General features: G+C 41.5%; 1 protein-coding gene across 3 annotated transcripts; it reads right to left on the reverse strand.

The window, feature by feature from the left end:
* Positions 1-1,396: 1,396 nt before the first annotated feature.
* On the reverse strand, positions 1,397-23,265 carry FERMT1 (FERM domain containing kindlin 1). Of its 3 annotated transcripts, none has more exons than XM_074926980.1 (15): positions 23,218-23,265; positions 19,226-19,398; positions 17,259-17,492; positions 15,587-15,733; positions 14,803-15,016; positions 13,702-13,804; positions 12,067-12,174; positions 11,051-11,182; positions 10,857-10,906; positions 8,145-8,269; positions 6,975-7,081; positions 6,028-6,249; positions 5,248-5,372; positions 3,195-3,336; positions 1,397-1,941 (listed from the first exon to the last, which is right to left on the reverse strand). In XM_074926980.1, exons 2-15 carry the CDS (start codon positions 19,374-19,376, stop codon positions 1,768-1,770), a joined length of 2,034 nt encoding a protein of 677 aa, XP_074783081.1. In that variant the 5' UTR covers positions 19,377-19,398; positions 23,218-23,265; the 3' UTR covers positions 1,397-1,767. The 3 variants fall into 3 exon arrangements, with proteins under 3 accessions (XP_074783081.1, XP_074783099.1, XP_074783089.1); XM_074926998.1 differs by having other exon boundaries at positions 19,305-19,398; positions 23,218-23,230; XM_074926988.1 differs by lacking the exon at positions 23,218-23,265 and adding an exon at positions 19,903-20,009.
* Positions 23,266-24,920: the final 1,655 nt, after the last annotated feature.

The raw sequence follows: 24,920 nt of genomic DNA on the forward strand, positions 1-24,920 counted from the left end.
TTGGTGATGTGACAACACCAGTCCATTTCATTTCTTTAGATATAAAACCAGTCTTGGTTTGTCCAGCAATTGACCAGTCTGTCATGTCCTAAACATGAGCCAGCAGTGTGCCCAGGTGGCCAAGAAGGCCAATGGCATCCTGGCTTGTGTCAGCAATAGCGTGGCCAGCAGGGACAGGGAAGGGATCTGACCCCTGTGCTCGACAGTGGTGAGGCTGCACCTTGAGTACTAGGCTCAGTTTTGGGCCCCTCACTCCAAAAAGGCCATTGAATGACTCGAGCGTGTCCAGAGAAGGGCAACGGAGCTGGTGCAGGGTCTGGAGCACAGGTCTGATGGGGAGCGGCTGAGGGAACTGGGGGGGTTTAGTCTGGAGAAGAGGAGGCTGAGGGGAGACCTCATGGCCCTCTACAGCTACCTGAAAGGAGGGTGCAGAGAGCTGGGGATGAGCCTCTTTAGCCTAGTAGAAAGCGACAGGACAAGAGGTAACGGCTCAAGTTGCACCAGGGAAAGTTTAGACTAGATATTAGGAAGTACTTCTTTACAGAGCGGGTTGTTGGGCGTTGGAATGGGCTGCCCAGGGCAGGGGGGGAGCCCCCATCCCTGGAGGGGTTTAAGGGTCAGTTTGACCCAGCGCTGAGGGATCTGGTGGAGTTGGGAACTGTCAGTGATGGTTGGACTAGATGATCTTCAAGGTCTTTTCCAACCTAGATGTTTCTGTGACTCCTCCTAGCTTCATGCCCTCCTTGCTTTACTGATCATTGTGCATGGCAGGGCAAAAGCAAATGTCTTTCAACTCAGTGGATGTGCGTGGCTCCCTTCAGCAGGCAGAGCTGGCTGCCACATATCTGGTTCCTCAGGAACAGTATCTCTGTAAGTAATCTCTTCATATTCTGTGTTACATACATCAGTAAACTCATTTCTACAGGCATTTCAGCTCCTTACTCAATTTACAAACAAGTTTAGAATGAGATGTCACAGTGAAACAGTAATAAGGACAGAAAATAGAATGGCCTACACTCAGAGGCCTTTTTAAAATTTTAAATAACACCTAAAAAATGCTTTAACAAAGTTCCTCAAAAGATCAACGTTTTGAACCCAGTTTTGCCAAGATTAACGCTTTGTTGTAGATGTCTGGTAGCTTCCCTGGCTTTAGGGGAGCTACGTAAATGGATGACGGTAGGCACGGGTGCTACATTTTTGAACAATTGTGTAAGTGCTACTTGGGTTGTGAAAGCTCAGTCTGCAGGGCTTTGGAACACCAGTGGAATGTTTTCTGTTCTCAGTGCAAGTGTTAAGACAAGTAACGTATCTTTAAAATGTGTATTTATTCAGCTTTAGTTCTGTTAAATGCTGGCCATTTTTAACAATGGCCAGTTTAACAGTGGAAGTTGCATGGCTGTAACAGAAGACAATTTGCTGTACAATATCCTCATGATACTTGTTCTGGATGCTTAAACAGAGCATTGCAATTAAAAATATTAAATTAAAAAATGCCCAGTGGCTAGACACTATTTAAAACTTCTAGCTCTACAAAAGGAAAACAAAGATGATTTAATTTTCTTAGTGTTGATGATGGAGTTGCCATACAGCATCCAGTGACCTTGGCTTCAATATTTAACAAAACCTGTAAATAGTCCAGATTACAAAATGGATTGACGTATACAAGATTTATTAGTCAGCAGTTAACAATCAGAGATACTTTTGTTTAATCTCTGGTCTTCCTAGCTGTGGGGAGAAGCAGGCAGAAGGAAGAGAATTTACTTCATCTCATTCCTGACCTCCAGTTAATTTATGGAACAGATCTTCGTCCAGTGTTTCATTCTGGTCTTTGGAGCGGGTTGACAAGAAGATGTAGCCCCCAATATACTCATGGATGATTTTGCAGTCTGCGCTCAGACATGTGAAAGCGATAGAGACATTCTGATCAAACTCGATTGCAACCTAAAGAAAATATATATGGCAAAATTATGAACAGAGATAAGCTGCATCTGGGAAAAAAAGAGCAAGTGTGAAGCACAGCTGGACCACAAGTACTGTGATAGTACCTGTCTCTGCTAACCAAGATTTCTGGCTCTGCTGGATGTTGAGGGTGTTCAGCTGGTTGCTTCGCAATTTTCTGCTATGGCAGGGCCCTCTTGTGGTCACAATTTTTTTGCTTGTTGAGGCAGGCAACAAACCCATGCTTTTAACTAGTTTTTTTTCTAATGATGTATAAAGTGAACACTGAGAAGAGCAGGAATGGCACTCCTGACTCGTCCTACACTTAACCAATAATGTTTAATACTGTTCACTGTTATGTGCTGACCTTAAATCTGCTTGTAGGGTCCAGGTTTTGATTTCCAGCTACTGTCAAGTTCTAAACCTCACCAAACTGGGGATAATTTGTAACTGTGGATTCTGCCTTTTTTTGGGGGAGGGATTTAAAGCGAATCCAACAACTTTACCCAGAATTAAAGGCTCTGGCACAGGCACAGGCAGGAGAGTATTAGGGATTGTATCTGATCTCTCCTGGTTCCTGCAGATGGCTGTGACACTGTGTAAGCAGGAAGAGCTTCCAGGCTGCTTGAATTTCCATCAGGTCACACTAGTTTTACCCCAGGAGTCTAAAGGTTACAGAGCTGGCTCCAAGCTTTCAAACACAAACTCTCCAGTGGACTGCTGGGCAACATCAAGGTCAGAAGCACCCCGGTATACATCACCCAGCGGAGCTTCTTCCTCAGGACCACGTACTGACACAGAGGAGCTTGCACCCTGGCCTTGTAATCCCTGTGTGGGATTTGAAAGACAAACCAGGTTCCTCTATCATCAGTCTGTAATAAAGACTGAATCACCACACCTTGGAGGAGGATGATGCACGAGCTAGACCACACAGAGGGTTAAAATGACATTTTTACGGTGACAGAGCAGTAAACATAATGGGTTGGAACTTACCTTTGAGTCTCTTTATTTCACCCCATCAAAATCAAGGACAACTTACACAGAATAAGCTTGGTAGGAACCTTTTAAAGCAGATAGCTTTTAGTTTCTGAATTTTGACTACAGACTCCATTAAGGAAAATTTTAGACAGCTTATTTAATGACATGTCACAACACATTCAAAATCTTTTCACTCTGAGGTTTAAAAAGATTTTCTGAAAGCATCTTCCAGTGTCTGAAATGTAATGACTGAATGCAGAGAGCTGTTTCAGTTTTACCTGGCGTATTTCCCAGTTCACATTCCACTGCTTCATGCTGGAGAACCTCCATGTTGTGATAGGATCTCCTGTGGCTATATCTATTCGTATCAGCCTGTTATAGGACACTCCAAGCACATCATCCTTTTTGCTTCCTTTAAACCTGAAAAAAACCCCCCACAAACCTTTGAGCAGATCTGATTTGCAATGATTTCTGTCTAGAGAAACACACACATGCCCTCCTCTGAAAGTGCAGAAAACATGGGAAAAGCCACAATGGCCTGGGTTTGAGAAGATCTTGGACCCTTTGTTAGAACAGTATTTGTTACAAAGCAAAAATGTGGGCTGGTGAACCCTGGTATATGATGGAAAATGATCAGGCAGGCAGATCTGGCTGAAATCTTTCCAATTCATCGTTTTCTGCCAAAAAATTATTGTTCTGCCGAAACGTATGAAATTGATTATATTTTTACTGGGAAAATGTCAATGATAATTTTCCTTGCTTCATTTCACTGATGTTGAAACATGTTCTTCTAGTTATATTCACCTAAATTATGTAAGCATATCAAAATAGATTTATTAGGTATCACCACTAACATCAAAACAACTGTTAGCAATATATGCATGTTTCTGAGTATAAGTCACATTACAGAAATATTGAGACATTTTAACATTTCAACTTTCTTCTGACTAGAGAAGAAAAACAAATAGAAAAGCATCACAACTTTTGGGGGACAATTTCTGAGTTAGGAATAGCTAGGAAAAAATTACTCTGGTGAAGGAATTTTCCTTCTCTTCCTCTAGCTTCATGCTGAAAACTGGAAGAAATCTAATCTGTCTGCTGTTAATAATTTCAGTATCTTTGATCCTATTTCTGAACCTTCTCTCATTAGATGAAGCTGGTCCTTAGCAAAAGAATGTGACCTGGACCACAGTTTGTGCCTTACTTACTGAGAAATTGCCCTGCAGTTTGCAGAAATTCACCACAAGGTGTTTTGCTTATGCTACAAAATGCACTTTAGGTGTTGGGTGGGTTGGTCTGTTTAATGGAATTAACGGTGACAGATGGGACAAAACATCTGTACCTAGGTTAGTAAATTAAATAGTGACAGGGAACATTCCTGGGCACTGAATTCCTGTTTGGTTCAATTGCTAGAAGAGTCCCAGGCAGAATTCTGGCTGCAACCAAGCAGCTCTCTCTCAAATGATTCCCAGGTACGGCATAAGGAGCTGGAACATCCAAGGATCAAAATGATCTGGTAGTTCACGTGAAGCTACTGGGTTTTGGGAAGTCAGGGAGTTTCAGAGTACAGATGTGGGCTGTTCTGTGCCAGCCGGACTCTGTGCCAGAAAATGGTTCCCAGCTGCTTCAATTTATATCACAGAGGATTCCTAAATAGCCCTGGAAGAGCTTGCGTTAAGCACAAATTAAGGAAGATGCCTCCAAGTATAGTTGTGTCAGTACTTTCACGTTTTGTCGAGAAACAATGCAGGCCACCACGCATACTCAAGGTAGGTGTCCAGGGAAACTGCTGTGAACACAACAGGACCTTCCTTGTGCTGTCTGCTCTTCCAGAGTCACCTAAAAAGGGATTGTGTTTTGTTTTCTTAGTGAAATGCTAAATTATGCTCAGTAAAAATCTTATCCAATTTATCATAAAATTTATTATAAAATATCATCCAAGATCCAAGTCATCATCTAATCAATCCAGTGAGCGAGAGTTGGGGTGAACAAATCTATTGCAAACCTGCGAACACCAATGAGAGACACATTTTTTACGTCTTAGTGAGTTTATGTCAATAAAAGTTTAATCCTAGGGGTATGTTACTTCAGGCAAAACCCAACAGGTCTGTGTGAAGGCAAACATAACGGAGAGTCTCACTCCAGGAGTGAAGCTACTGAGTGCTACTGCTGTGGAAAAAAACCAGCAGTATGGAAGTTACAAGAATTCAAAAAGGTCCGTGGGGGAAAAAGTAGAGAATGTTTCCAGGACAGGGAGTCAAAGAACTTTCTGCAAATCACTGAGTGTGAACATGTGATGGCAGCCTGACATGGCTGTAATGCTGTGATTACCTGACAATGTAGTAGGATAAGCCAAACTCGGGGAGGGACTGCCATGCTTGAATAAAACGCAGCTTGGCCTCCACCAGGGTCATCTGGGAGACATTTTGGTGGGCTTCCAGAATACGAGCAGCCAACTGGGAAACACAGGAAAAGAGAAAGGTTTCAGTTAACTGGAGAACAAAAATACCCTTGCTTTCACTAAATCAAACCTCATTAGTTCTGATGCCACGTTCAGATGCTTAGTCGTCACTGCTCATGCAGCTGTACTGCAGAGAGCCCTTGGGGACAGATCCTGAGCTGCAGGGGCAGAGCAGCACAGCAAGGTGTCAGGTCTGGGTTTGTGCTGTGCTCCAGAACACTGCTCTGGAGACTTGCATGAGCACCAGTAGGCTGAATTCTTTTTCAGCCAAAGCAGCGAACAAGGAATTAGGTGGAGAGGAAGGAGAGGCACCCAGGCCAAGAGGACAGGAAGACACTTGTTTAAGATGCAGACAGTAACTTCCTGCCCTTAAAAACCTTCCTTTCTTACTCTGAAGAGACTTTTGGGGACAGTGTTATAGGGAGGAGAACATGCTGCGTGACTCAGGAGGCAATGTGGATGTAGGAGGAGTACTTGGGAGAAGTGCTAAGAGACCTGTCCCTGTGTTCAGTTTAAAGAAAAGGCCTCTTGCAAAGGGACAAATGAGTATTGCAAGATGATTCTACCGCATGGTTTCCAAATGCTGCTTCGATCCAGCCTCACCCTCTCACTGGAATCACCCATGCCCAACCATCAAGCCATGCTCGTACCTGCCTGGACTTGTATTTTTTGGTATAACGTAGCGAGACAAAGCATTCTGGTTTCATATCTATGCTTTCTGGATCAGAGACAGCCTGGGGAGACATAGTCCAGTTCTTCATCTTTAGAAATGAAAGGATCTTGTGGACCTCAGGATGATAAGAGCTATCGGCCATCGTTTTGCCTTTTGAGGCTAAAACGCAAGCAGCCATCCACCGAGCATATTGAGTCTCCTGCAACAAAGACAATTGTTTGGTATTTTTGGACAAAACATTTAGGAAGATGGCTACTACTCATGCACTGTGTGATAAAACCACTCTGGAGTTATTCTGCTGAATTTGGGTGGATGTGTAGTTACCCTGGTACTGTTGTTCTTCCCTGATTGGGCTAGTTCCACCTACAGGACTGCCTTTGCAGAATAGTTAGGTTTTACATTTTCAAAGAAATCAAGTACTTTGCAATAGAACCTCTTGGAAATTTTATTGCATGGCTATTTTCCACCTAATGAACGTTTTTGCATCATATGGATTGATACATTTAAATACAAATGAAATAAACTGATATGGGAAACTAACGGAAGATCCTTATCATCCTACCTTCACCTGAATGGGGAGAGTTCTAATTAAGAAGGGAATAAAACCCAAACTTCAGTCCTCTGAAAACACTGGAACAAAATATTGTAAACTCTTTTTACTTCTTTGATAGTTTGCTCTTTTTTCTTCTCAGCAGCTTTACTGGGAAACTGACCATAAACACAGAATTATTGTCCTTCTGTCTCCTCAACCATTAAGTATTTGTTAGACCACCATATCATTCTTAAATTTTACTAAGCATGTAGATAATAAACTCTCTGCAGCATCCTTAATTTTCTATACAAATGCTAGAACAGGGCAATGGGTCTTCTAGACAATCTGCCAAGAAACCCAGAATATGAACTTTCCCTTGTTTTATTACTCACGTTATCACATCTTAAATATACTTCGTTCATGCCATCAGCAACAGGAATTAGTAATTTGATTCCAAACTTCTTCGCTGCAACATTTACATCTGGTACAATCTCACATCCTAGATCACAGAGAACCAGAAAGCAATGAATTTGTTTAATTACTACATCACTAACTAAGTACTGATTAATACTAAAGAACGGTACTTAATGGTTGTTTTCCTTTGAGATCAAGAGCCAAGACTTTCGAAGCTTAGGCCTAATGAAAGGTTTCTGTTCTAGTTCACTGCTAGGTCTGGCTTGCCAGGGTGATGAATGCTCTGAGCTCAAAGAGCATGTTCGTTAGTCTGGAAGAAAAAGGATGCAAGTGCTCTCAAAACCTCAGCCTGATCTTAGGAAATGCTCAACACTTAAAATGGGCCGCCAAGGCTGTGGGCTACTTGGTGCAGTTCCAGCCACCCCTGCTGGTTTTACCAGGCCTTTATCTGAGGATTTATTACTGAGGATATGCAGACTGGTATGCAGAGCCATTTGCTCACAGGGGTCAATCTTCTTTCTATTCTAAAAATTTCTTCTAGGCTGAATCCTGGCTCCCTGATGCTGAACAAATGATGGCCCTGCAGGAGCAGATGTAGGTGGAGGCTTTATATGGTGCTGGTGCTTGCTGTGGGTGCACCCAGGGTCTCTCCTGCAGGAGAAGCTGGCTGGAGCCGTTGAAGTCCCCAAGCATGAACCAAACAAGGCCCAGAGGTGGTCTTGGAGCTGTCCCTCCACAGCAGTGTATATAGGTGCAACCTACAGCATTCTTCTCCACTGCGTCATCCATGATCCCCTTGTAGCTACCAGTGTGTGTTTGCCCAGGACAGAGGTTATTACCACCATTGAACAGAGAGTGAAAATATTTGGAAATAAAAGCGTTACACAGATCACATTCTCTATCTGACACAAAGTGAATTCAGCGATACATGGCATTGTACAAGCCAGGTCCAGATAATCTTGGTTTGGGCTAAGCTACTGAATCCTTTTTGCTTAGGCCTCTTCTGCAGATTGCTTAGGAGTCTCAGTAACTGAAAAAGTTCTAAGACTAAATGCTACTGCGCTTGCCTTCCTGAGTCTTGCAAGGATTTCTTGATTTATTCAGTTCATGAATGCAACTGAAAAAGGAAAGGAAAAGAAAAGTCCTACCTTTTAGGTTTACCTTCTCAATAGGTTCTCCCTGTGCAGATTCCTTGTTTTTAAAATAAGATACTGAAGTGTCTTTAAAGACAAACCAATATGGCTTGATAGCTTTGAGTGACAGCTTTCTGGGCCTAAAAGAAAAAAAAAAAATAAATCACATTTGTTTATTGTGAAATATACTAATCACTAAGTCACTCACAAGTATTACTGTTTGTAATAAATGTAATACTGTAAATAAACCAGTAAATACTGTTTGTCACAAATATTACAAATTGCTTTGAGGTCATACATGTGGCTTCAGTTGAGTTACTCCTACTTGTGTCAATGAGGGGGGTGGCAAACACCTGGAACCAACGCTGCACCCAAGTTATCCCAGGTATGGATGTGATTTTTACTCCAGATTCTAGCTGAATCCCATCTATGATTTTTCTCAGGTTTCCTTCTTTCTCTTCTATGTGCTTGTTTTTTACTTACTTCAGTTCCTAATCAAAGCCATTCCCTTCTAACAAACTAGTTCTGCTTTTCACATGAACTCAGTAATGCTCATGTAACCCACTAGTTTGTTCACGTGCACTAGAATTAGCTTCAGTTTTTCATAGCTGCTTATCTACAAGATTTACACCCACAAAACTAACTTGTACTCATTAAATTGTAAGGAAGTAGAGACCACCTTTTTGGCTTTATCTGGATATCTAACAGAAAAAAATTCTACTCCTTCACTAAGTTTGTAGAGGTTCCATAGCAGTCCAAGAAAGGGTAGTAGTTTAAACCATCTCCTTCCACTAGGGCAGTGTTACTCCAGCTCCTCACACATGTATAAAAATGAGGACTGTATCTAAATTATTTTACTTAATTTCAATACTTTGCTAATGCAAACCGATTTCTTTCATAGAGTAAATTTAAAAATACCTACTTTGGAATTGAGAATGAACTGATAGATAGTAATGGTCAAACACAACCGTTGTGCCAGCTCCACGTCTCTCCAGCAAGAGATAAAAATCATAATTAATTCTACTAAGAACACACTAACAAAGCCACAGGGCTCGGGGGGAGGCAGGGAAAGAAAATCCCAGGTTCAGTATATTTCAGGAGAGAAAACTACAGATATTAGCACTATTTCAGTAGAGAAATAATTCACAACCAGTTACAAAGCTCAACAATGAAGTTAAAAAGAAGGAAAAAGAAAAAAAACATAAATTCCAGTCTTTTTACTACATCCCTTTAAACCTAAGATGATGGTACAAAGAGGATACAGCTAGCTGCAAACCAGTGATTTATGATACCCACTCTTGCCTTCTCCAGAGCCTTTCTTGAAATCCTAGTTGAGAATTCTTTCTATAAAATGGTGATTTTTATGTTTAGAATAAAAAAATAACTTGGATTTTCAAAGCTGCCAAATATTCTGGCTTTTAATTTTCCAATACTGTGACACTCTTCAAAAATAAGGGACTGTAATTTTTTTAGACTCACAAAATTATTTTTCTGGAAAAAAAAAGTTGCTGAAAACTTTTTTGAAAGCTTTTTGCTGTTGTTGTTTTTGAAAAAAACATTGTAATTCTCCACAATATTGTCACCCACCTGAAAGAAGTATTTACAGGTATGCTAATGTGGTGCATATTGTGAATAAATGTGAATAAAAGTTCACTATATGAACAGAGTAAGCAGTATGCCATGCAGATCTTTGCGTTTAGGTTTACAATTAGGCAAAGAATTATAGTAACAAAACGTTGTTGTTCCTTTAAATAAATGTTTTACACCTTACCTAGTTTCTACAATGTTTTAGGTTTAGTAAGTGATTTGTCATGTACATAGGAAATTTTTCATGATGAAAAATAACCACTGAATGCTTTTAAAAGCAAACAGCTCCACTGCTGGGGAAAAATAAACAATCCATTGTTAGAGGTGAGTAACTGAAGGAACTTAAAAGGTTTAGATTCCTTTCATCTTAAGCCACCTTAATAATTTGACTGTCAAAATTCCTAATTGGAAAAAAAAAAATAACAATTCTTAACAGTTAACAGCAACAGTTGAAAATTTTCAGGTGCAGTTTTCACTTCACCGGCTAGAAATATGAGTTGTCAACAGAATGAATCTGATAATTATTTGTGCAATAGAAAACTTTATCTTTCTAAAACACAAAGACTGTTTTGTGAGAAAAGGCATTACAGACATGAGGTCACTGCAGGCATTTAAATAACCCATGAATCAAGATATTGCAGTGGGATCACAGAAACTCGTTTTGATATTAGAAAGAAATAGACACCATGTTTGGTTAGAAAGGGATAATTTGTTTCTTTTGTTTAAAAAAAATACATCACCAGGGTTGCTTTCAGAAGTTCTCCTCAGGGTGAGCTAGAAGGTTTTTTTTCTAGTTTTTCATTGGCAAAACCCAGTAAAATGTGATTGAAAACAAAACTGTAGACTCTTTTGTTTAGAGATTATGATTGCTGAGCCCTAGGAAATGTAAAGAGCCTGGTCTTTTAATGAGCATAGTACGGCTACCCCAGCACCCCAAGAGCTAGAAAGATTTGCTGAGAATCTTGCTCAGAAAGAGCGAGAGAAAGATTTGAAGAGGATGATATTAGGCTAGTTAGACCTATCTGGTATATTTGTTAATTTCTAACTGTAGGATCTACTGTTAGATTAGAATGCAAAGAGATTTCTTGTATGGTTAAGCTTTTTGGTTTGTCGGTTTTATTATTAGTTTTAATAACTCACCTAACTAGCCTGAGATTATCAGCAAGTTTCGGGATGTCTGTGATGTCCTCCTATCAGGAATAATTAAGAGTAATTTTAGTACAACACACTTTGTAATCGTCTGTTAACTCTTAAAAACTTAGGAACCAGGTAGGCTCATCAGAGTCAATGCATTTGACACAGTGAAAGCAATTCTAGGATCTGAAAGGACATACCAAAATGTTACTTGCGTTTCCACCTTCCAGTGTCACTTCCAGATTAGAAAGTGCAGCTTCTACTTCATCTACTTCCGATTCACAGGTGAAATCTTGTGCCTCTGATGATAACGATAACTTGCTTACATGATACTAAAACAGAACGTCGGTATCAAATAGTCAGTACATCACTTGGCAACACACAATCACAGCATATGAAAACAGGCCATTTGGTCTTCTGGGTCTTGGACAACTGTGTAAAGTTCTGCAGCATGGAACCAGGTATGTCCACTGTGATCCCAGTGCAATTACTGAGAACAGTTTCCTATTTTAACTGCTAGTGTCTGTATTACTTCGCTGTATAATCGTCCCTGTTCTGTGAGGCTGACTCAGTGCTCACATTTGCATCCCCGGTGCTGTCAGCTCTAAGTGCCATCCATACCAGGTGGAAACTTGGCAGCAAGGTGCCGCGGTTTTCTGCAGTGGCAGGCTGTGAATTTTTTGGCAGCTCCATTTACATTTTAAAAGGAAGGAATTTATTATTAATAAATATTTGTACCTTATTACCTACAGTCAGGGATTAAGCCATGCTAGGTCATGTTAAATTTCTACGTGCTCCACCGCAACCCTCTCTTCACATTGTGCTATAGATTTTTTTCAGTCTCTTGTGAATGTATGAATTTGTGTTTTAGAGAAATTTTCAGGAAGCATATGTGAGAGGATGGTAGCTGGTATGGGAAGCAACACTTCACAGTAATCCCCTTCAGAACAGACTGGTATCAAAGTTACATCCTGGGTATGGTTTGGTTTAGATCATGTTAGTCAATGGTTCCATAACAGTATGTGTCAGTTTGAATAATGGTGTGCTGCTACTGAATTTATTTGGTTTAGTTGATGGATGCTACTTATTGTTTCTCACTCAAATAACAGACCCCCAATCCAAGCAGAGCTATCAGCCTGGGCTCTATCCTAGTCTTGTCCTAGCTTGTGCCTGCCTCTTGAGAAAACAGGTTTTGCAACTTGGATCAAGTACGTGCCTGTAGTGCAGCAAAGATCAGCATTTCTTCCTCTGTGCAGTCGATTTCTTCTAACAGGATGGCCCAACGGGCTTGTTCATATATTTGGTTTATTCGCACTGCATCATACTGTAGCAAAAAAGAACAACATTGGTCATTAATGACCATCAAGATAAATATTCATGATCACCTGCAGCTGATCTAACATTAGGCTAAAGGCATAAAGGTTGTTTCCTTCCTCCTGCCACCTCTGCCCTGCTGTATGTTCCTGTCCTTCACTTGTACTAGCTCATGTGATTGTGCATAGGGTCACGGTGGCTCGCTGATCCAACAAAACATTAATCAGGAGTCCTTGGCCAAAGCAGAAGAGGAGATTAAGACATCCTCTTTTGTGGTAGGAGGCCTTGGACTAGCTTAATCGAAATGTGAAACCACACTACGAGAGTGAAAATAACGTGACATGGCTGATATGAATGTGACATTCAACAGCTTTCTACTGCCAAAAGACAGAAACTCTTATTCCTCACTTCCCTTCTTCTGCTCTTGGCTGTTTCTATCTTTGCACTGGCTTGATGTTCGTCAGATCCTGCTGTGAACCGCTTTAATTTCTTATTATCTACTTGGTTTGTAAGCTGAAGTGACTCACAGAAATATTCAAGGCCCAGAGCTGGTGAAAGGGAGGTGACAGGAGGGTAAACCTTGGCGAGTGACCCCTCCCAGTAGTGGTGAGTTATTCAGTTGCCTGAAGCAGTTTTGGGTTATTTCATCCTATGGCTCAATGGCTGGCTGGGGCAAAGAAGGGAAATGTTTGGGCTGCTGAAGTTGAGACACATACTTGAATTTTAGTGGGGATGGCATTTCACCCCAAAACATGCCACCTGAACTAGAAAGTGCCCTTCTGTTTATCTGTTTCTGCCTGAAATGAAAGAGTTTTACAGAACTTACAGAAAATAACGTGAAGGCCAAATCTTCTAAAATTCACATTTGAACTCTTGTTGAATTACAGTAGTCAGTGATTGTGCTTTAATTTTTACAAAATGTATATCCAAGCTGTAAAAACACTGGCTTAACACAACCACCGTGACTGACTTTTTGTGGAAATAAAGGCAAACGAGAAGCAACTTGAGAAAAGCATTTAAGTGATTTTTGAAGACTTAAGTCTTGTTTTCAAATGAGGCTTAAAACACTTTGCTGAACTTTCCAAAGGTATTTAATCACCCAGTCACACTGAAACAAGTTTAAGTGCCTGAGAGCTTCAGCCCAGAAAACTTGAATATTCAGTGAAGGGCAGTGGAACATACATGTCATTTTTGTCCATTTTCAAAAATAAGGCTTATACCCCTCCATCATTTAGGACATCCCCTTAATTTTTCTTGTTAAAAGAGAGGCAGAAAGTAAAGCAGCCCCTCTGGAAATATGGATACTGTTTCTGGTGCTCTTTAGATCTTGTCTTTATACTTAAGATCTTATTTCAGGTGAGGAACTGTGATTCAGTGTCCAGAGGGGAAAAGTGCAGCCTTAGCTGAGGGGAAAAAGTTGAATTTGATCCCTGACGGGCCTGTAACAAATCCTAGTTAAAATTCAGTCCCCTTGTGCTATAGCTCCTTGACATGAAAGCAGGCAAACAATGAATAGCAATAAAAACAAAGCTCTTACTTTTGGATTCAAATCAAAGAAAGTGTAATATTTAAAGCGTAAAAGAAGTTGATCGTCCTCCAGAATGCCTTGTTCCATTAGTGATCGAGATGAATCTAGCCAGCTGCGGAAGAAAACAACCCACAGATTCATCTATACAGGAAAAACTATCACACCTGCAGAGCTCCAATGTAATTGTGAAACAAAAGTGGGAACAAACAGCTCTAATTCCTGCAAGTCTGGGGAAAATTGACATAACTCGAGAAGGTGGAACGTTCACATGGATTTCCAGCTTTCACGTATAAACACAGTACCTACAGACTTCCTATTTTTTTCTCCAGCACTATTCAAAACATCAGGAGTAGATGCCAGAAACTGAGCAGCAACTAGTTGCAGGGTGACCTATGCCAGTGAGATTCTTCTTGATCTCCAGAAATGGGATTCATTTAAGCCAGGGCAAAAGCATGCCTGTAAATATTCAGAACTCCCACTTTTCATTTCAGTGTTTTCTGTTTTGTAATTCTAGCTACTCCTATCCTCCAGTGAAATCCAGTGAAAATACCCAAGTCACTGTTAAATGCTCCACAGATCTAAAAATGACAATCTTTATTTTAATGCTAGAGACAGTCCTCTCAAACACTTGCACCACTAAACCCTCAGTGCTTTGTATTCTTCCGAGGTGTACAACAAGCAATGTTTGCTCGTGCATAATTCAGTCAGTCGCATATTTGTAATGCATCAGAGCTTTATTGAATTTATCCGCATGTGTATTTCCACTGTCCGTTTAAAGCCTTTAGAGTCTGCTATCCAAACTAACCCTTTAGCTGTGCCCACAGTGCTAAACTGGATTTAGCTTCCTCTAACAAAAGAATTTAGTCCAAAGCCTGCACAATTACATCATTCATCACTTTAACACAAAACTGCCTAACCAAGAACGTTGAATAAGGAAAAAAGATCAAGAAGTATTTCTGAAACCAAGCCTACATCAAATCATGTTTTTAAGTATCAATATAGCCATGTATCAGGGGTTTGTTTTCAAATTCTGCTTTACACTTAAAAAGCTGGATTAATGCTAAGCCTTGTTAAGCCAGGTTAGAAAGATCTTCAAGAGAGGCATCTTACCCTGCATTGAGTTTGGCTTTGTCACCTAAAGTCCGAGGCTGGTACATCTCTGCCAACATTTCTGGAGAACAGTTGGGATGACTGAAGGCCAGGATGCTGCAGTTCTGCTCAGTCAAGGGACTGTCGCTGAACCAAGTAATTGTAGAAGAGGCTGGTGTCCCACTGATGGGATCATAAAGGGGTGTCATGGTTTTACTGTATAAACCTGGACTTCCTGCAGGTTAAGAGAGTAATGTATGATTCCAGGGAAAACTGCCTTCAGACTGAGGTAGACTACCACTTTCCATCGTAAAAAAATAACCCTTTCCTATCATGACAGTCTCCTATCTCTGCTGTTTACAGCAGGCCTCATCCTTTCAGGGACAGAAGTGCTCTTTCCTGTTCTGTGAGATATCTCAGTTGTGTCGGAGGTAGGAAACACATTACTTTCAAGCTTTTATTTCTCGTTTCCCTTGCAGGGAAAAAAGCTTTTATTTCTTGTTTCCCCTCACATTTTCTAAGAGCAGCAGCACATCTTGTGTGCAGGGCCACGGCTGATCACCTGTTTTCTGGTATGGCCTTTCTCGTATCAACAGAAAGGGAAACATTTAAAAAGACAACCGAAAAATATGGATATATTGGAGATTTCAGCAGCTTCTTGAAGCACTAATTTCAGGCCCACTGTGTCTCTCTGACTACCATTCTACATTAAACTGGTCTCCCTGGTTTTAATTGTGTAACAAAGAATTTCTTCCTCTTTTTGACTTTCAGTCAGAAGAATAAAATCATACTGATTTTTCATTACCTGATAATCCAGAACTCACTGGAGAGTTGCACAGGTTTAAAATATCTTCTGTAACTGGTTCTTTGCTGTTCTTGTCTTTTTTCTTTTTCTTTTTGAGTGTGTCTTCTGACTGCTTCAACAAAGAGAGTTCTTCTGACCGTCTGATATCTACAATGGCAATTTGGGAAGTGAAGCAAGATGAAACATTTGAAACTTAGCAAATTAAATCCAAAAAAAGCCCATGGTTGGTCATAGCATTCAGGAAAGTACCATGTTGCAATCTAAATTTTATTTTTAGCAGGTTGAAAGCAGTGTCCGTGGAAAATCCAGTAATTCAATAACAAGGCCAAAGACTCTGGGCTGTGAGAGTGAATTTTGACAGGGCTTTTGTAGGAAGCAGAACTGCCTTTTAGAACACCAGGGAAAAACTCTTTCTCCCTAATGGCTCTGCAATCACCTTTGTGCATAATAACCTCAGTGAAGTGGCTGACTTACAAACAAGGAAGAGCAGAAATGGAACCACTGTATTTGCAGTTTGTGTCTTTATTTATTCCCTGTATTTCACATACAAGATTCTGTCTTGTCTATACACTATTCCCTAACACACTACTGATTCAGAGGTGTATTGCCAGTTCCAAACCTGACACTTCCATTTCTGAAAAACACTTATCCTGGGGTAAGCAAAGACATTTTTGACAGTATTCACTCATGAGAAAAGTTAAGAGACTCCTGTACTGGCTCAATCTGGAAGAAAAATGTGAGTAGAAATATTTAATTTGGCCAAATGTCAGTTGAACAATTATTGCATCACCTTATCATGGCTGATAAGTATAATAAAGATATACTATACCTTTCACAATCCACTGCTACACGATGCGATTGAAAGCTGCACTGTCATCAATATGAGGTAGTAAATTCCTTCTGAAGATGAATGTGTTAAATGAGCTAAGCTTTGAAGATCTAAATTAAAATGAGGATTTTAATCCCCGTTTTACCCTAAAACAAAGGGATTCTGAAGACTGTTTGCAGACTTGACTTATTCCTATTGCTCACAGGCACACAGGTCTGGCATGCTCCAAAACCTCATCTATTTGGGGGAGCTTCATTGTTGGAAAGAGTAGAGAATTGGGACTCAGTGCTGCAACACATTCATGGGCTTCTGTGCGTAGTTTGATATGCCCTGACCTGAAGAGGTCTGAGCATACAAAAGGTTTGAACGTTTAAAACATGCTCCTTCTGAAGTGAATATATATAACCAACAGGCCAAGTTGAGTATCATTAATGCTAGTGAAAATAGTTGTTAAATCAGTTGACACCTGTAAAATGGTGAAGGCTGTGGGAGATTGATAAGCTTGAGCTTTTAGTCAATGACATAGAATAAGCAGGGCTGAGTCCCGCTCATGGAGGACAAAAGATCCCTACAAAACCATCAACAGGACTTTGACTATCCAGTACTCCTGAAGCTCATGGGACACATTTCTGACACTGTTTGCATCAGTTATCACAAAGATTGAGAACTATCAATGTGCACTGGATACTAAAAAACAAAAAAATCTGTCTTTTGATCTCAGGTCAAGTCTATAGTATTTCTCCTTGAGCTAAACATTTTTGCGAGTAAGGACTTCACATCAAAACAAAGTCACCTAACAAAATGTTCCAACTTAGTTGCCAGAGGGGATTTAGCTTTACTTACTCAGAATTTTGCAGATGTCACTGACAGCTTTGAATACCATAGAAGAGAAGCTGACTTTCAATCTCACAGTCTTCATGTTTGGCAAGCGAAGCCGCAGCATTTTGTGCTGAGTGGTAAAGAACAGCTTAGCATCTGCCTGCACCCCGCATTTATCCAGTGTCCAGTGGGTTTTCAGAAGCCAACATTTTTTTTGCTCCCACCAAAGAGCATAGTCTGACCAATCTTGTGACATTTCTAGGAAAATACAAACTGGTTATTAATAAACTACGGAGCAAGTGTACAACAAACTTGGTTTGGAAACAGTGCTCTGCAAATGGGAGAATTTATTTACATTAAAGCAGCAACTATAGTTCCTGAGACCTAGACCCTGTTTGCTGAATACTTGTGGCAGTCACTGGGACCTAAGTTTGTTCTCCCTGAAGAGGTAACCTTGGTGATGACTGTGGCACGGCCTTCATCTTGCAGATAGCCACAGGGAAAGTGCATCTCCTGAACCTGGTGCTACACATGCTCCAATGCTGCTTGGATTGTGCTGGGATACAGACTAATAACAAGGGTACCCACTTTGGAACTTGAAAATGCTCCCACAAAACCTTGTGTACACCCAGACGGGCTCAAGTTCTTCCATAATCTCCTGGGAAGCGCCCCTGAACAGCTTATCTCTATCGTGTTAAGAAGAGCAGTGATCCCTTGAAGCTCTGGTGACACACAGCTAAGGGCTTTTCTCAGGTCTTCTCTGTAGACTGACAAGGATGTTCATCCAAGTGTAGCCCACTTAGGACAACTTTACAGTGGCAACATTCTTTGAATAATCAAGGAGAAGAATTACTATTTTGGGAATGAGCCCTGTGACAATCAGGAAAAAATTAACAAGCTCTCTAACAAATACGGTGACCTCTACCGTACAGAATGTAGAAACTTATGAGAAGTAGAAACTTGTAAGGGAGGTAGAATGGGCATGATGTGATATGGCACAGTTAAATCTTTTATTAGCTTATGCAGGAGGGCAGGCTGGTGGGACTGACCAGGGTTGCCTACAAAAACTTCTCAAAGACTGGCCTGCCAAGAATTGACTGTCTTGTTGCACTAATAGGGACTTGACTGTGTTTTGCTTAAGTAAAAAATGCTTGTGTATTTTGTACTTAGAAAATACACAGATGAAGTAAGGCTTGCTGAATCAAGAACACATATAAGACTTTTTTCAAGAGTTTTGGAGGGGGAGAACAGGGGCTATTCTCTAATTACTCTCAAGTGATAAGCAATCCTGGCCTGAAAGGTGTCAAAACCTTAAACTGACATGAGCAGCACATGCATAAGGAAAGAGAATTGTGGCTGAATTGTGTATGTAACTATGCAGAGAAGTTGGTAAGAATGTATCACAGATTTGCTGTCTGCTTTAATGTTAGAAAAGAGATTTCTTGATAAAATCACTATCTCCAAGTAGAACTTTTCCATCACAAAGGGTGTTTGTGTAAAAATCTCCTTCTACTGAATGTGACCCTTTAGGAAAGAATAGCTCGTGCATCTCCCTTTGGTTTCCTTCAAAACTCATGTCTGAAAACCAGACCTTTCACTTGGCAGTAAGAACTTTGAAATTATTGTTGCCGATTTTAAATTTCTGCATGTTATTTTGCTGAAGGGTTTTGTTAAAGTTCAGTTTTTCTCTTCTTGTTTGTCTGAAGTCAAACTATGTGAAAAAGTTTCAAGGAGTCCAATTATATTTGTCTAACTGGAAGACAAAAACAAAGTAGAGTTTTGTTTGTGATAGCACTGGGGCTTTAGTCACAGACAGGGAGGGGTTCTGGCCACATAAAACCCCTGAGTCTGCAGCACCTACATGCTCAGTGTACTGTTACAAAGAAGTGAGGCCATGCCATTTCAAAATGCACAGGAGCCTCTTTTGGCAGAAGTAAACCTGCATGTATTATTTTAATAACACTGTGTAAATTAAACAGGTCTTTACTCACTGATTTGTTCTACTAATTTCAGCATCACTCCTCCAATATGAAGGTCCCCTGTGACCCGTAGTAAAAATTCCTTTTGTACCTCTTCATGCTGATGATCAACTGTCACCACGAGCTCCCAGGAGTGAGACCCATATTCACTTGATGAAATCATTTTGGAAAGGTCTATGTAAGCTCTACAAAAACAAAACAAACAAACAAACAAGGATATTTTCCCTCCATTCTCTGAAACAAATGCATTTCTCCATAGTCTCAAAATACTTCCATGCTGCCAAGACTTCACAGTGGCCCTGGCTGGAACTTTAGCTGTGTTATCTTGTTACCTCTGAACTACACTCTGCTCTTGTGATTACTTTTGCAAGATAGGCATGTGAGGTTTTTGTCTTTATTCTGATCCCTCCCCCAAGCATCTCCAGATGGGTAGAGATAGCGCAGTTTTACCCCCCACTATACCGTGCTAATCTGCCAGTCTGGCCACTGGACAGCCGGCAGTTGTGGGTGGGATCTCTTCTGGCAATCTGTCCAGTGAACAAAGGAATTTCATTGACTTGTACACTTACAGCTGTAATTTTCACTGCAAGTGAAAATTTACACTTGCAGTCCTGCCAGCTTTGTCCCATGGAACCAAAACCAGAGAGTAGTTTTACCTATTTGGGTAGATGTGAGGGAAGACAACTAACTTTAATAGCTCTCTGCCAGCAGTATCCAGGCATGTAACTGCAGTTTCTGCTGCCTGCTTGCTTGCACAGAGATGGAGGCACGTATCCTGTGTCAGCAGGGTGAATTGTCTGAGATCCCACCAGGCTCCTGCCAGGACAGGTAAACAGTAATCATGCCAAGTCAAACTAGACAAGATGCTCAAAGCAGAAGCTTTGGTTATCATCAGCAGAGTTCTGCTCATTACTAAAGAAAGAGCTTGTAGGTACAAGGTGACTGATGCCACAGGAAGGATTTGTGGTATTTAACCAGTGAGAGAAGACACCAGATTAGCACTCAGTGCCCTGTCAGACTGAACCCTACGAAACAAGCCTTTGCAGCTGAAGCTTAGGAGTGAAGTGGATGAATTTCATTTATTGCAGACTTCCAGCAATACCCGAGAACCCAAGTCAAAGAGACTCTGGTAAAGGTGCCACACACAGACTGCTTCTAACATAAAAAACTAGGAGTTGTTTACTAAGGAGGCTAGAGGGGATGTAACAACATCAACAGGCTTTTGTGGACCTTTTTAAAAAGAAGTATTCAGTAACTTAAAACCTGTAGCCTAAAAGTTAGGTCAAACCCAGAAAAATCAAGGACAGCTGTCAGAGGTGAGGAGAGAAGGAATGGCCTTTTCTAGGTCCAACTGCAGGACAAGATCAGACTAGCTTAGGTCATGCTACTGTAAAATTAAGCTAAAGGTTAAATATAGCATGCCTAGAAACAGGGTGAAAATTGAAGTTCACCTATTTACCTGATTTATAATAACAAAGCTTTATGTTACCGACTAGATAATAAAAGTGGGTTTTAGTGCCAAACGATACTACCCCAGGGCAGAGCCCAGTTCAATGTTCATTCTGAGGTTTCCTTCCAGAGTCAAAGGAGGCTCTTGCACCCAAACAGCCAGCCTGTTACAACTTAATCTTCCTCAGACTTTCAGGTATTCATGTTTCTTAACACCTTATGGTTGAAGAATTTCAACAGGAAGACTTTTGATATTTTGTTAAATTACATATCATGCAGTATTTGTATTATGGAGTACAACATAAATCAAAGTCATCTAACTGTTCCAGTGCAGCTCTTTTAAAATCTCTTCTCAGAATACTAAAGTTGTAGGCTTGGTTCCCTAAACATCTTTGGGCTTAGGCGATGCCTGGTGTCAACCCTCCTGATACAAAATTTGATATCAAAGAAATAATCGCAATGTGGTGGTAATGACAAATTCTGCTAATAAGAAAAAGTGATTCCAAAGGTAAGTCAATGCAAATGTATCTGTTAAAGATTAGATTGATTCCCCCCTAAATGAATGACAATATAAATGAAACAATCTGTCCCGCTCAAAACCAGCCTTTCAGGGGAAAATCACATTACCAAGGAGTTTCACTAGAACAGTGCTGGGTGTCTGCCCTGAAATTCCAACATCATGAGGACTTATAGACAGCCTTAACTCAGAAAACTACAACTTCATAATTGTATGACTCCAAAAGGCTAATGTACAGGAACAGGAATTTATACTCCAAGAGGCTGCTTTACAGGAACAAATGGTACTGTTAATTAGGTTCTTGGATGTGCCAGCCTACACCTTTTCACCAAACAGTTACTAAACCAACAAGGGTTGATACTTATCCAAGAAGTTTGCTTGTTTTGCCTTGGTAAATAAAGACATTGTGTTGGATACTGGAAACCACTATGGCTGTCCCGCCTCCGGGATAGAGCTTGAATTTTGAATTTGTGCTGCTGTGTGCTCCGTGGATTTCCTAGCTTAGGTATGTGTTAGACCACGGTGTACCCGGTGGAGATCCTGAAGGCAAAACGTCCAAGACACTGCTCCTGAGATGGTCTCCCGGGCAGATGAGGCTTTCCGCACACAGGCAGTGCAAGGTGTAGAGAAGAGTTATCGTTGCAAAACAGGAATCCTGACTTTAGAAAAGGCAAAATGCCACCAGTCATGCTCCTAAGCATCAATAACAGCTTTTAAAAAGAAAGAAATCTACAGCTGGCCCAAGCATGAGAACTATGGGATTTCATTTCAGGAGCACAGGTATGAAATCTGGCAGAGGAACTATGCTTTTGCCTACGTAGAGTCCACTATAAACCAGTATTGTTACAGAAAAGAAGCAGTCTCATCTGCCCTCTTGTGCCAGCAAAAACATCTGGGAGCTGATCTGGATTTTTTTTTTTCCTCCTTTTTAAATTTGGTTTAGCTTCCCAATCTAATTCTGCATACAAACACTTGTGCTGACACGGGTGAAAATGAGCAGCCCAAGGGATGGGCGAAACTCTTCCTTTCATTCTCGCTGGCTTGCAAAAACCATGGCCTCAGTGCAGCTAATCCTGGCACTCCATCATTCCCTAAAGCTGCTCTCGTCTCCACTTCCTCTTCAAACCAGGAGGTTTCAGTTTGATGATAAGAAAACACAAACACTAGTAAATCTGTAAGAGTACGCAGCACAAACAAAGCCTAGTCTCGAGAAAGGGACGAGCTAAGCAACAAGGACAACTATTGCGTATTAAAACCCAGGCAAAGCCAAACTGCCAGGGCTGGCTGTGCAAGCTCCATGGCTTAAAACCTTCAGGTCAGGACTGGATCTGCTGCGGGAACGCGCCAAATTCCTGGGCTCCTCCTGGGTTGCAGCTGTATGGCCTGGCACAGGGAGATCAAAAAGGCCAGAAACGTGTCTTCAGGCTACTGTTGACTCTAGTCAGTATTTCTACAGAGCATTTTAGCCAACACAGCTATAAAAAAAGCAGCAACTCCTCTACAGATTGAGCTCTCCACAAATTTTAGCCCTTACAGCCCCAAACTTCAACCTTTGTGTGGAAATACAGGAGGGTGTTACTCATACTAGAGCAGGAAAAGGCGCATTTTAAGGTCAAGGCGGGGAAAACCAGACGATGGTGTTTCCCTGTGTATTTTTAAGATAAGTGGTGCCCCGGCATGTTTCAGGCAATAAGTGCGAGGAGGGACAAGGGGTAAAAGAGGTGCAGCTCGAGGGCAGAACAGGCCTCTGAGGATGTGCCGGGCGACCGCCGCTGGAGCGACCCTGGGGAGTAGGCTCCCCACAGGGGACAGGGATCGGGTCAAACCGCTGTTCTTACAAGCGCTCAAAATTAATAATTAAAAACAATACCAAAAAAAAAAAAAGGTAAAATAAAATAAAAATAATGTGGCTGCCCGGCATGCCTCCTCCAGCCCCTCCGCGGGTCCCTACGGGCAGGGCGCACCGCGCCGTGAGGGGGGGCCCACACGTTCCCGCTCCGCCCGTGCCCAACCGCCCTTCCCGCCCTCGCTCCCTCACTTGCGGTCTCCGATGGCAGCGCCGTCCCTCACCGCCCGCCGCCTTCGCCTCCACCTGGCGTCTGAGAGACTGGCCGGCGAAGGGAGGAGCGGCTACCCCGAGGTAGGCGGCCCTTCCCTTCCCTTCCCTTCCCTCCGCCCCTCTCCTCTCGGCGGGCGCGGCCGGACGGGCGGGTAGGTAGGGGGAAGGTGGCGGCCGTCGTTCTCCGCGGTTTTGGCGCGGTTCGGTAGTTCGCCACAGGCGTCTGGTCACCGTAGCAAGCGCTCAAAAGGTCTTTCTGGTGAAGGCTGCCGGGGGAAGTTGATAGCTCAGGAACAAAGAGCAGCAAAGCTGTAGCTGAAATACTTCCATATATCCCTTTCAGGAAGTGAGAAGTGGTGCAAAGATACCAGAAATAGGATTGAAAAGTTAAATATTAACTTTAGGGGTAAGTTTGAAACGTTTATAAGTCTACTTTAAGACTGATTAGTCTTTGAAAAGGTAGCTACGTAGATATAAGCACTGTGGTGACCACGGTGAAAAGGTTTCCTCCTCCTGTCCTGAAAGCCTTTCTGTTTAGTGCTGCATTTTGGCTGTGAAACCCATAAAAGTGACAGTGAAACACCAGCTGGAGCCATGCTCAGGTGTGCCGTAGCAAGGATGGCTTGGTGGGGGCCTCCACCTCATTTATATTTAACTGAAACACCATAACTCTGAAGCTGTGGAGCCATATTGGGTGTACAAGGAGTTCTTGCTTTTAGGCTGCAATTGTTGAGGTATTTGAGACTAGTCAGGGAAAATAACTTCAGTTCTGAGGGTGCAGTGCCAAAGAATAGAAAGGTATATTTGTGATGTAAGAATGCGTTACAATGTGCAGAATAAAAGTGGGTTGAATTGGCTGGTGCTGAGCAAGTGCTTCTCCAAGAGGCAGATTCCCACAGAAGGCCTTTCTTGCCTTAAACTTTTGACTTGCTTTGGTAATAGAGTGACTAGATAAAACACAGTGGAGAAAAAAAACAAACCAACACAAAACCAAAACCTGACAACAGGAAAGAAAAATAAAAAAAATAAAGGAAAAAGTTCCTTCAGATTAAACCCATCCTGGAAAAAGAGTCTCCAGAGGTTGTAAAGGTTGCATCTTTGACACTCCATGGGCAAAACCCAGTTACTTTCATTAGAACAAAGCAGATGTAAAGTTGCTGAACCTCAGACAAAAATCACAGGGTATTTGCTCCCTTTATCACTGTCCTGGACTCAGCTGCTGAGCTGTTCTGGCCACATTCATCTCTTTAGACTGCCTGTACATGCACCAAGATTGCATAACTATCAAACATCCTTTGAGACAGGAACTTGTGAGCTCATAGCTTTCAGGGCTCTCCATCACCTGAGGGCACAGGTAGGGCTTTAATTGCCTCAACCAGACTCACCTGAGACCAGTTCTAGTTAAGCTCACAGGCTACAAATTCAGTCGTTGCTTGAATGAGGTTGTGGGAGTATTTATGGGGTTGTCCTCTGGCACCTCCCTCTGTATAGAGCAGCACTGTCTTTACTGCTCCTTAGCAGTGCCTTAACTCAATAGCTTTTAGGTCTTTATAGGACAGCTTGGTAAGCCACCTATTTGGTTGTTTGGTTTGTGGCTTTGTTTTTTTTTTTTAATACAGTATGTATGCAGATGAGCAAATAACTTATCATGGAAAAGGCCATTGGGCAATATGAAATTCAGG

Source organism: Athene noctua, chromosome 1, assembly GCF_965140245.1.
Source record: "Athene noctua chromosome 1, bAthNoc1.hap1.1, whole genome shotgun sequence".
Classification (NCBI taxonomy): Eukaryota; Metazoa; Chordata; class Aves; order Strigiformes; family Strigidae; genus Athene; species Athene noctua.

Bases quoted from the DNA above. Each gene is read 5' to 3' on its own strand.
- FERMT1 (XM_074926980.1), bottom strand. From the start codon at position 19,376: ATGATTTCATCAAGTGAATATGGGTCTCACTCCTGGGAGCTCGTGGTG. The intron at 17,493-19,225 runs GTGAGTAAAGAC...GTATTTTCCTAG, and splicing joins GAAATTAGTAGAACAAATCA to AAATGTCACAAGATTGGTCA. The intron at 11,183-12,066 runs GCACGTACTTGA...GTTCTGTTTTAG, and splicing joins TGATCTTTGCTGCACTACAG to TATCATGTAAGCAAGTTATC.